Source organism: Netta rufina (genome assembly GCF_964035555.1).
Source record: "Netta rufina genome assembly, chromosome: 3".
Lineage (NCBI taxonomy): Eukaryota > Metazoa > Chordata > Aves > Anseriformes > Anatidae > Netta > Netta rufina.
This window is the reverse complement of record NC_140125.1, coordinates 6,292,798-6,305,610: the sequence shown is the minus strand read 5'-3', so window position 1 is coordinate 6,305,610 and position 12,813 is coordinate 6,292,798. Positions and strand designations below refer to the sequence as shown.

Sequence of the window (12,813 nt, the reverse complement as noted above, 5' to 3'; positions counted from 1 at the left end):
TTCCCTGTACCTTTTTTATGACCTTCCAAAAACATTGATGCTGACCATGTTGTGATGCCAGTGTTGGTGCTCCAAGAGGAATAGCTGTAGAAGGGAAAATTGTAAAGAATTTATGTTCCACATTCCAGCTACTCAGGTCTATTCCATGTGTCTTGACAATATCCCTTTATTTGCCTTCTCTTTGTGGCATACTTAAACAGCAATTGAGATTTTGGGTGTTCTTCTGAAGTAACAACACAGTCCCTAACTTAATTTTGTGGTAGTTTCTCAGGTGTCAGGACATTCCCCATACGTGGAAGGTTGGCTCTGGACATGTCTGGGGCAATGTTTTAATTTCAGTGTAAACAGAGAAATTTGGTAATTGTCAGAGCTTTAGTAATGACAGTTGTATGGAAGCAAAATTAAGACCTTGACTCAACCTGGAGAAGTTCTCCCAGCTCCAAGTATGCTTTTGGAAGGGATTTCCAAGTATGACATCTGCAATTTCTCCTCTTGTGAGCTGTTTTTACAGAATCATGTGTAGCTATGTGTGCCAAAATGACTCTTGGTTTGATGTGGAAGGTCAAATTAGCTCTTGTTAGTTTATATTTGGAGATTTATATTTAAATTCTGAAAGAGGGGATTTGTGATGCTTTGTATCACAACTGACCAGGAAGGCTGCTTGTACAGAAACTGCAAGAGGTCAGACCTACTTCTTTATAGTCTACAGTAGTTATAAAAGTGTTGAAAAGCACCGGCAAGAATTGATAAACTGTGTTGGAGGCTAGAAACCATCTCTTACTGCATACACAGAAATCCACTAATAGGAACAATAATTTCCTTTACAGTACTCAGAAAAAATGTTTCACTGACTCGGCTTTCACTTTTGTGAAGCAACCAATAGTTTCCTTTTGAAGGGGCAAAACACAAATGGTATCAAATACCTGGGGTTACTTTTTTCTGTAGTAAGCTGAATTTTCCTATCCAGAAGCAGCAATTTGTGTCTCTGGCTTGGATATGTTTAATTTTGCAGCGTACATTGTCTAAGAGCAGGAAATGCAGATTTCAAGATGTCAGCATACCTTGAGCAGAACTTAAACATTGATCATAACATTTATTGAGAAGGGTTGAAAAGGACTGAAAGATAAACTTCTCATGTGCTTTTCCATCCCATCTCAAAACTGAGGAACATTAGTGTTGGTCAGAGCAAGACAGGCTTACGCAGCTTTGTGATTTATCTCTAGGTCAGGCAATGCACACTTTCCACCATTTGTGGCTTAGGATAAAATTGATTTAAAAATCTGGTCTGTGCTGAACTGTGGAAGTGAGATGCTGGGCATACTGGGATACAAAGACCATTTACATGCTATGCTTGTCTGTCCCTGATTTTTTGTTTTGTTTGTTTTTTGCTTTTTCTGTAAGAGTAGCAGCTAATTTTCATCTCTCTATTCAGAGCCACAGCCTGTCCAGATTGTTTCAAGCCAGCAAAAAACAAACAGGTAGGATCTCATCATTGTTGTATTTTCTTTCTGACATTCAAAATTTCACAGCTGTAACTACAGTGAAGAACTTACCTGGGTATTCAGTCTGTTTAATGTCTGTTCTTCCTTCATCAGAAACGTCCCAGAATTTTCCGTTGTCTGAAAATAAAGTCATCTCCTTTTATTCACTTAACATTTCTTTTCTTAGGAGAACTACGACCTTGTTACTTTTCTTTAGCTCATTAATTTTCCAGATTGTCCAAAGGAATACTTTTAGGACTGTTCTCTGTAAATACATCCCTTCAGATGTAAGAATTTGATTCTCATGCATTAAAAGTAGCATAAAATACGATCCTCAAGCTCTCTGTAGGTAAAACAGTTCAGATAAGTCACATTGTGAAGAGGAGACTCCGCAGCTGAAAGAGAATGATCACACCAGAGTTTTCACGTCCTCTGATCTGAATGAAAGACACGGTACATCCAGGGTGGTTTTATCCTGTCTACTTCTGGAGCAGGGGAAGAAAGAAAAGGGACCTTGCCACTCGTTGCATACCCTGAGCACACACAATCATTGAGAGAAAAGAGGGGGTGTAAGAATAAAAAGCAGTTGGAGATAAGCTGATAGGAGTAGGATGGTGGGTGTGATGCGAGGGAGAACAGGTAACTTCTGTCAGCAGCCTATGAGAGGCCTTTTGTTCCTTCTGGTGAACAGTCTGCTGACTTTTGGTGGAAGCAGTCTGACCCTGGAATTCTGCCTGCTGTACTCCACCTGACATGGAATACACACAAGTCTTTTTTTAGAAGTATTGTATTGTCATAACTCACTGCTTGCTGCATGGCTTTCCTTTAAAAGGGGGAAACCCCCCGTAAGGAGCTAAACCAGCAGGGCCTAGCTGTTGAAACCATGCAGGCAACAAGATGTAGGGGAATCTAAAGGAAGAAATACAGCCTCTGAAGAGCCATCAGAGGCTCATCCTTACAAAGAAGCTGTGCTTGAAGCTAGCGTCAAGGGCTGTGTTAATCAGAAATGGTATAAAAGCTGGATCCTGAGTAAAAAATTGTCATCTACTGTAGATGACAATTTAAACATACTGTTACTTTAAAGGTTTTCCAGCTCATCTGTCCTATGAGGAAGGAAGGTACTTTTATCTGTACTTTATCTCTAGTTTATGCTTAGGTAGAGAAGCAGCAACTTTCCTGAAGGCATCCAGGATGTCCTGGATCATCAGAGCAAGGACTTGAATCACCCCAAACAGCAATTCAGTATTTTTCACTGTTTTTCCAAGTCCTGAAGCTGAATGAAAACATGACTTTTCAGTTCCTTTCCACGTACCAGTGCTCTTCCTGAAGCGTTTAGACTTACAGTCTGGATGGGTGGACAGCTAGATGGGTAATAATCCACGTGAGTGGGCTTAAAGGGTAGTGGTTACTGGGTGTCATACTCTATCTGGATGCCCGTGATAGTGGAGTACTGCAGGAGTTTGTCCTGGGATCCCTCCTTTTGAGCATCTTTATAAAAACCTGGAGGAGACTGTAGAGTCTATTCTCATCGAGTTTGCTGATGACAACTAATTGGAAGGACTGTTAGATACACCTGAGGGCAGAGTTGTAGGCAGGCTGAAGGAACGGGCTGCTGCAAGCCGTATGAAATTTGGCAGCATCAAACACACAGTCTGACACCTGGGAAGGATTAAACTCTGTCAGCAACACGGACTGGGGACTGCCAGGTTGGGAGGCAGCACAGTGCACGGTAGAAGATGGAGAAACAGTGGCCATAAGGTGAAATGAGAGGTTCAAAGTAGATGCAAGAAAAAAACTTCACCATGAGGACAGTCAGACAGTGGAGCAGGCTACCTCCAGGGAGGGTTTGCAGGCTCCATCCCCGGGGGATTTCAAGACCCAACTCTACAAAACCCTGAGCATATAAGTGTACAACAATAATCATTATGTTCTGATCTGTAAGCTGCACTAATTATGTTGTTTTCATGTTGTGAGTAAAGCTACTTGGATATATTTAGGCAAAATTACTTGTTGCTCTTTGTTGCCCTGTTAAGGTTTAAGGTCACAGTGAGCTCTCACTGATACAGAGTTTGTAGGTATAAGAAAACATAAAACATAAGTGAAAAAAATGTATTGTGAGAAGTGTCTCGTGTGTATGTTTTAGGGTTTCTTTCTTTTTTAGGCATATCCTTTCTTAACTTCTCTTCTTGACTCATTTTTTATTTCACTGTGCAGTCTGTTTTCACTAGAATGGCAGTTATGAAAGCCTTAGAGAAGATAAAAGAAGAGGATTTTCTCAAGTAAGTATATACTGAAACTAGTTCTTAGTATTGTTCTTTTGTATAGAATTAGGATAGGGAGGAAAATATTAGGTGGGTAAGTGGTAGTAAGATGACTATAAAAGAACTAATTGTTTAAATTCCGCTAGTGTATTATTTGAAATGTGTTGCGTTTTCTGATAATAAAATATAATTCTTGATTTTTTAGTTAAAGCAATGTTAAAATGCTTGAATTAAGCCACAGGAGATGGAAAACTGGACAAAACGATGCAAACGATGGTCTTCTTCCCATCAGTAATATTGCTTCATTGTTTTCATATCCCAGGAGCACCACAGAAGAGCAGCTGTAGGTCAGGGAGTTGCAGTTCTGCTTGGTGCTGCCGGCAGTGCGTCACTGCAAGTCTCTGGGCTGGCATGGGGTTTAGAATGGTTGGAAGTGAAAACAGCTTATTGCAGGATTGCCAATCTCACACATTGAAACAAATCTTTATGTGCATCCTCAAAACCACAGGAGAGATTTAGAAATCGTGGAACTTCCACCCGTGTTATGAACCTGAGTCTGTACGGCAAACTTCTCTTTACAAGAACAACATTTTTCCCATATTTCCAAAATGGTAGGGGTGGGTTGAGCTTTAAGAAAACACCAGACAGTGTAATATGGTTAAAATAGAGGAACAAGCAAGCAGCAAAAACACAAGCAGTAGGAAGACATCAGTAAACATTTTCTCAGTAGTTCACTATGTTTAAATGCCCTAAATCTTCACAGCTCTTTTCTTTATTCATCTCTTGCTGTTCCAGCTACTAATGTGAATACTGAATTTATACTGTAGCTGTGTTTTTAGTACCTGAAGCCATTGTTTTCCATGCCATTATTACCAGGGTGATGCTCTGTTATGTTCTGGTATTACTAGTTTTTCTCAATCTTTCTTTTACAGGCATTTTCCGTGTCCCCCGTGTTCACCAAAGAACCTCTGCGTTGCGCTGGAAATTCAGTGCAATAATGGTGCAGTTTTTGTGGCTGGTAAAGTGATCCATTTATTTGCTGCTCTGTTGTCTTAAGCGTAACTTTGTAATGCTGCCACAAGAGCCAGGAGACTCTTGCTATCTGTTGACTCCTGTAATTACTTATAAGGAGCAAAGAATTAAATCTAGCTCTATCTAAGGGTGGACTTGGAAAGGGGAAGAAATTATATTGGTCTTGCTTCCTGTCTCCTTGGGATAACCCTTATCCCTGCAAATGCTGCAGTTGCAGTACAGCCCCTCACGATGAGTGCATGGTTAGGGAAAGGCATTTCCTCACTAGATAAGCTGTCAGCAGAGCTGTGCTGTTCCTTTGCTGGGATTTTGAGTTGGATTTAGCAGTGTTCACCATCTGGATTTATCTGCATATTACTTCAGCCAAAACTGTTGATCTTCATGAAATTAATTAAAAGTGAAATTTTGGAAATCTTAGCCCCCTCCAACCCAAGGTAACATATGGAATAATTGGGTAAGACAGGTAGTGCAACAACATTTGATGTCCCTGCATTGAGATGATTCTGTTGTTGCCTATAAGTGTATCTAACCTTCCCCAGGCCTGTGTATAAACAACCATATATTTAATTATACACAGACTATTAAAAAATACAATTATAAGCCTATATGCTATGTTTAAAAGGAGGGTAAAAATCGTGAGTAAAGGAAAACTTCAAATGAAAAGAAAAAAATGTGAAATTGAGTATTCGCATGGCAGGCTAGTTGGTGTTCTCTATATACCTGTTTCTTATTTTTAATTACCAATTAGACAGTTAAATATACATTTTCATGAAACCAAGATACCTGATTTAGCCTTTTCCAAACACCCTGTTTTGTTGGGTGGTTTTATCATGTATGTAGAAAGACATAGTCAGTTTTCTGCATGTGATTGAATTGAATTTTGTTTTTGTGTTTTGTAACTTATAGATTGGGATGGTTTTTTGTTTGTTTGTTTTGTTTTTTTTAGGGTAGTGGTGGTGTTCCAAACAAACAAAAAAAACACAACCCTATGTTATCTCTAATTTATAAAGAAAATCCAGAAGAATTTCTTGAATACAGTGCAGTTTTTTGTTTGTTTGTTTGTTTTGTTTTTGCTATTACAGCAGTTTAATTGAGATTTGGATCTTAATTTGTAAGCACAGTTTCAGAGTTTGTGTCACCCACTTGACCTTACCTTTGGTGTTTACTGATCCCTTCCCTCTGCTACTCTTTTTTTTTTTTTTTTTTTTAAAAAAGTGTTCAGGAGAAGCTGTCAAATTGAGAAATACCTGTGTTTTTTTACCCACTCTGGCTCAGATCAAAAGCTAAAATTATTAGAATGGGGAGTTGAAAGAAAAAAAATGTATTATTTTCCTATTTCCATTTTATGGAGAGAGAATTTAGCAATGTGAAGCTGACTTCTGAATGGTTATTCATAGTACTTTCATTATTTGCCCCATCGAAACAGTATTAGTCAGTTTCCCCATTTGTTTGTGTGGGTTTTTCTGCAGATCAAAATGCAGGAAGGAAGTGTTGTTAGAAATAGGAAAGTATGATACTGAAAGCCAAAAAAATGGAGATGACAAAGACACAGGTACCATATGCACAGCTACTTTGAACTCCTTTTTTTGTTTCATAAATGCAGGGTTTCGGTTTGGAATATGTTAGTGCAGGGGGTTTGCTCGTTCTTTTTGAATGAGCTCCCTGTTTTGTGCATATTTTCACTTATAAAACCTGTCAGCAAGAAAGCTCATCTTGGTCGTCTGTGTCAGGCTCGTTCGTGGTTGTAGCAGCCCTCGCGTCGCGTGCAAGCATGACATAATACCAGACTAGGACTGGAATCAGTCAGAGGATGGCAATCTGTTTGCATAGCAATGTTCCAAGGTTCTTGAAATTTGCACTGGTTTATTATTGAGATATTTTGCTAGCGTGGTTTTCCTTGTAACAAGCCAAAGCATTTTAGTTTGGGTTTCTTCTGTTAAACATTCAGACAAGGCAGAACTTGGATTGAAACCTGAACTATTTGACAGAAGGATGTGGGGGAACTTGTTTACTTAGGACATAAATAGATTGGTGAACAAGCACATATATATATTTTTGTGTATATACATATATCCTGTTTATCTAGTGAGGATGTATCGAGCTATACCTCAATATATAATACTGATTTCATTTATTTATTTATTTGTATAAAAAACACTAGTTCGGCTTGGAGGAAATTGGCTCAATACCGTGCTCTGATTCAAAGAATAATTATTCAGAACTAAGTTGCCTCAAACTGGGTACTTGGATCTCTGTTTTTTCCTTCTCAGTTGTGTTAGTCTTTGTACAGTTTTGTTTATATGCTTCTCATACCTGAGGGTTTGACTGCAGCAATAGGTTCTCCACATGTGCCTTTAAGCTGGTCGTCTTGGGTGCTGAAACACTTGTAGCTCCAGGAGCATGAATATGTTGCTGCAGTGCTCTTGCTGTAAAACAAGGTTAAGTGTCTAAAATTATTTTCATGAGGCTCCAATGGAAGTTAAATGCATTTTAATATGGAATACTGGTTCTTTTGTCCATTACTTAAGAACGCTTACAGGTAACATGCTTGTTTGTACAGGAAGGTACAATAAATATTCAAGGAATTTACCTCAGACTCCCTGGATTATTGATGGGGAGCGAAAGCTGGAGTCTTCAGTGGAAGAACTGATTTCGGAGCATCTAATGGCAGAATTCAAAGCAGACAGTAAGTGTCTAGGAGATCTTTTACCATATATATTTCTCATTATTTCTAGAATATTTTTTCTTAGTAGCTACTCACTTAATACAAGAGTGTAATGGAAAACACTCCGTTTCTTTATCCCTCTCCTACCCTTCTGAGCCAAAGCCCATAAGCTGTTTTTTAGCTATGGCCTATGAGTAACTAGATGATTGTATTTCATACAGTATCTTTTATCCTTCTAAAATATCTCCTCAGCTGATCTGATGATGCAAAAAGTCTGCTTTTATGCGGTAGTATTTTTGTCTCGTAACAGTTGGTAATTCATTCAGTGACTCCTAATGAGGAGGTTTTTGCCACGGGCATTCCATAATATCTGCCTAGCCTTCAACCCCTTCATGTTTCTTACCTTGATTAATTTATTTTCTTCAGTGCGTAGAGTTCCATAAGATAAATGCTTATCCAGGGATTATCCAGATGAAATAATCATTGCCTGTCATTTGTCGCCTGCTAGACTTGGAGACATAGAACGCCCAAGGAAAAATTGCATTACATATTAGTTTAGAAAAAAAGAGTTTCTTTCCCCTTCTTTCCTCCCTCCCAAGAGTTGCTATGCTAATCTGAACACTAGAAAAATTCTCAGACTGTGTCTTCAGACCAATTAGTATGTAACACCTGACTTTAGCTTGCAGAATTACCACAGGTGACCACCAGAAATGCTTATAAATAACGGTGAGGAGCAAGATAAACGTACAGGAAGACTGTTGTCAGTAGGTCAAGGGAGGTGATCTTCTGCCTTTTCTCAGCAGTGGTGTGACACTGTCCTGGGCCCAGTTTGGGGCTCCTGTGCGAGAAAGACACGGACATGCTACACTGAGTCCAGCAAAGGGCTGTGAAGTTGATAAAAGATCCAGAGCATGTTTTGTCCAAGGAGAGTCCAACTAAGAAAATTCTGATGTTGTGACAGAAAAAAGCCTTCATGGCCATGGAAACATTTTCTCGCTGTTATTTAGTTGTCATTACATGACTGGAGAAGTGAGGGATAATAAAAACTAAGAAAATCTTTGTGCTCTTGTTTGTTCCCTATAGAGGAAAAAAAAAATAAAAGTGAAACAGTTTTTCAGAGACCCTTTATAGTGGAGCTGCAAAGTTACTATTTAGTGCAAGGTTTGGTCTCCCAGTCCATCTTCAGGCAAAGCTTGAAGATAGAAGGGGTGTGATACAGGAAACTAAATATCCAACAATACATGTTTGTAGCTTGAAAGACAAAAACAAAAACAACCAACCAAACAAACAAAAAAAAAAAAGTGGTTATCTTTCAGATTGGACCTGAATTTTCTTCCTCTTCTGCCCAGGAGAGCAGACTAGGAGAAATTTCTCTGAAATCTTTGGAAACCATTGGGTGTATTTAAGTTCTGTTTTGGAGGAAGACAGCTCACATTGATTGGCCAAAAAATTAGGAGTGCTTTTCAAGAAATTAATGAGCATGAAGGAATAAACAGAAACTGTTTCCCTCTTGATTTGCTCAAATACAGTGCAGGCTTCATTTTATAAAGATAACTATTTGAAGTATATTTGCAAACAAATTTAGAATATCTCACCTTTTAAAAGCTGTGGAGAATATTAAAAATGTAAAGTAAAATCTCATCTCCCTTGTTCAAATCTGTTATAGGCTTTAATTTTTCCTCCTCTGGAAGAGAAGATGTGGATGTACGAACACTAGGCAATGGTAAGGCTTGGAACATCTCTTGCGAAGCACAGAAACAAACAAAATGGAGCTACCCTGATAGGTCTTGCTGACTGCTAAGTGCATAAGTGTGTGACTGGGCATGCTTTGAAGTTTTATGGTGGAAACATTTTAGTGATATTTATGTATTTCTTCCCAAAGACTTCATAGCTTCATAAAAAGAACTGAAAGAGGAGACCTTTTTCTGTGTCCCTGGCTGCATAGCTGCATGGAAAAGCAGAGCTTGTTACGAATATTTTGTTTTATTCACTTCCTATTTTTAAAACCTTTATGCCAGACAGATTCCTGTCTTGTTTTCTGTTGGGTCCTTGTGCTTTACCTGTCACTGGGGAGTGGGGAAGCCTTGTTTTCTTTTTGAACTTGGCTCCTTTCTAAAGGTCAGTATTAGAAAATACTCTGAATCTACTATATCCAAAGGAGCAGGGGGGAAAAAAAAGTGAAAACTAACAATGATACATTCCAGTTCCTGTCTGATTGGGAGTGTCGTTCTTGGCATTGCTTTTACTGGGGAGCATCCCTGGCCCTCAGCACAGAAAGCGCAGCTATTGCAACAGATGTTTAGCTGAGGGAGCGGGATTTAACATCATCCTGCACCTGGGCATTGCTGTAGGTGACAGAAAATAAGCTAATTAACTTTTTTTCTTATTTTATTTTTTAATTAGCACAGACTTGTACAAGATGTCTTCTGGGAAGTCGTAATTTGCACTTATTGCTGATACTGGGGTTTAGTAGCCAAAAAAGTCCCTTGTTTCTTTCCTTCCATCTGATGTTACATCCCTAAGCCTGCAAGTTCCTATCCCTGTTTGCATAACAGCAGACAGCCTTCACACCTTCCAACCTTACTGCATAAATTCAAACGTTAATTTAGAACAACATGTTTTTATGTTTTATGACTGTGCATGTTGCCAGGAAGGCCCTTCGCCATTGAGCTTGTGAATCCTCGTAGAATACATTTTACTGCTGAGGAAATGAAGGAACTTCAGCAGGTAAATCATTTGCACCTCCTGGAACTCATAAAGCATGTGTTTCTTCTCTAAGAGAGCAGTTTTGCTAACTGATTCTTTTTTTAAATATCACAGACAATTAATAACTCGTCAGACAAAATACGGGTTCGAGATTTACAGCTTGTCACCAGGTCAGTATTTATCATTGCTGGCAAGGGATTTCAAAGTGACGCTTTGGGAGTTTTGCAAGCGTTCTTGCTCACAGCATTATATAATTATGCTTATGTTACATGAGTAATTAATTTCTTTTATTTAGAGAGGCAATTGGTCGTATGAAGGAAGGTGAAGAGGAAAAAACAAAGACCTATAGTGCCTTAGTATGGACAGACAAAGCAATACAGAAAGAAGATATTGCATTTCTAGATGATATCAAGGTATCTGTAGCTCTTTTTTTTTTTTTTTTTTGTTAATTTATGTAGTACCTGTCCTGGTGTCTTAGGGGAGATTTTATATACATGCACCCATGGTCATACCTCCTTCCTGTGGTTGGTTGGTTTGTTTGATCGGGGTTCCTTCTGCTATATGACTTTCATATCTCCTTTCCCTTTCCCCCTTCTCACTGTTAGATAGCCTGTTACAAGTTATTGTGTAATAGCAGACCAAATAATAAACAGCAGGGAATGGGAGGGGGAAATCTGGCACCGACGCCTCTTTCTTTACCTTAGATTGTTTTGTTTAAGTGAAAGGAATGGTGATTGCTTCTTCTGCAAGCTCTAAAGCCATTCTTCCACAGCTGCAGCAATTAGAAGTTTGTAAGGTCTCTGGAAAATAGTGCAAAAAGGGCTAACCAAGTGCTCAGTGTAGCAAGTGTGCTGTGTTAACGAGAACTTCCTCCAAAAGCTAGTCAGAGGGACAATGCTGGTGGGGGAATGTCTTCAGTTTTTGTTGTGTTGCACTGTTGTCTATGGGTCTTGGCCATGAAATCATTCTCAAATTGAAGCTTGAACCAATACAGTTAAGGGAAACAATTGTTGTGAACTGGTTTTGTTGTTTTCTTTTTTTTTAAGTATGCCTACCCACTTCCTGAAAGGTTGCCTTTCAAAGTGCGGCATCTTATCTGGGGAAGGGGATGAGGGTAGGGAATGAGCTTCTTAAACGTCTATTCTGAGAACTTCCCCCCCCCCCCCCCCCATTATTATTTCTAGAGGGTTGGCTGTAGTTTAGACAAAGCATTTTGTGGATGGGATTTTTATTTTATTTTTGATTGCCTGAGGCTCTCAGTGAGGTTTCAAATCCTGGAGTTATTCCAGCAAACGACCGTGGAGATTTCAAGGTTATTCCTCTGTATATGTGATTCCATTAGTTTGTGTTCATATGAGGCCTTCTTGTGTAGCCTCTGAGATGGCTGTCCTTTTTTCTTTCCATAAACACGAAAAAAATTAGTCTTTCCTCCAGAAGATTACTCAACTCCCATAACACAATATAAAAAAGAAAGATGCGATTGGCTAATGGGACATTTGATTTCATCTCAATCTGTGCAGTGTGTTGCATATTTCCTTCCTCGTTTATTTTGTTCCCTCTTGTAATAGGAATTAAAACTTGACCAGAAGACACCTCTCCGGGTTCTTCACAGAAGGCCTCTGGCCGTACGATGTCGGATCATTCACACCATGAAGTCTGAGTACATAGATGAGCATCACTTTCGCCTGCATCTGAAGACTCAAGCAGGAACGTATCCTTAGCTGCTGTTACACAATGCATTTACGAAACACCTTGTTGATGAGAGCAATTCAGGCAATGGGAAGTTTCCTGCTTTTATCTCTGCAGTGTTTCTAAATCTCGGTTCTTCAGCAGTCAGATCTTGCTGATGTTTGCTTTTATGTCAGAATTTCACGTGGGCTTTCATTCAAAAATGCTACCAGTTTGTGCGTATTTTGGCGGTGAGCAATCTGATAGATGGAGAAGTATCTGATAGCTATAAAATGTATAAAAAGCCAAGAATTAGTAGTCTTTATGGATATGAGGTTAACACGATGTTAAGGATAGTCGTAACAGGATGTTCACTTCAATTTAGATTAGCAGTAGAAAAATATACTATTTTTGCTTTGAGTATGTTTTTTCATCACACTATTTTTTTCCATTTTTCCCCCTCCACCTTTGGAGGCCTTTATGGCACAGTGCACCTTTCCTTAGCCACCCTTTTTAGCTACATTAAAGAATTTGTGCACGGAGACTTTGGAAGAACAAAACCAAATATTGGCTCCCTACTGAACAGAACCGCTGACATTCTGGAGTTGGATGTAGAAGTGAGTTCTTCATTATTTATCTGTCCTGGCAATTAGTAATGTAGTTGCATTTGTGAGATGCTTTCAATGGAATCGCTCTAACCAAATCAACATTTCTTACCTCAGTTAATAGGAAAGATGACGTTTATGCAAAGATGATGGTTTGTACCACACTGCCACATGCTTGTGTCATGCGACAGGCTTCCTCTGCTGAGTTCGTGTTGGGCGAGGGATGGGAGGACAGAGCAGGAATTGATGACACCTATTATTAGGACCCATTGTAATAGAGCCTTTTCTTTTTCTGTTCTGTTTACATCATTTCTTTTGAAAAGGGGGGCGGAGAAAAAATAGGAGAGACTTGACTTCCTCTTTCAACACTGGTTCAAACTAAATATCTTTATTCA

At 39.1% G+C, this 12,813-nt stretch overlaps 1 protein-coding gene across 1 annotated transcript in view; it reads left to right on the top strand.

Moving 5' to 3' along the window:
* Positions 1-12,813, top strand: part of PUS10 (pseudouridine synthase 10) — a 32,617-nt gene that overhangs the window by 17,503 nt on the left and 2,301 nt on the right. Inside the window, exons 8-17 of the mRNA XM_084283547.1 lie at positions 1,433-1,478; positions 3,696-3,760; positions 4,675-4,760; positions 7,335-7,460; positions 9,106-9,162; positions 10,090-10,166; positions 10,260-10,315; positions 10,441-10,558; positions 11,714-11,856; positions 12,331-12,430. Of these exons, the coding sequence (XP_084139673.1) occupies positions 1,433-1,478; positions 3,696-3,760; positions 4,675-4,760; positions 7,335-7,460; positions 9,106-9,162; positions 10,090-10,166; positions 10,260-10,315; positions 10,441-10,558; positions 11,714-11,856; positions 12,331-12,430 (874 nt within the window). The remainder of the gene's footprint in view (positions 1-1,432; positions 1,479-3,695; positions 3,761-4,674; positions 4,761-7,334; positions 7,461-9,105; positions 9,163-10,089; positions 10,167-10,259; positions 10,316-10,440; positions 10,559-11,713; positions 11,857-12,330; positions 12,431-12,813) is intronic.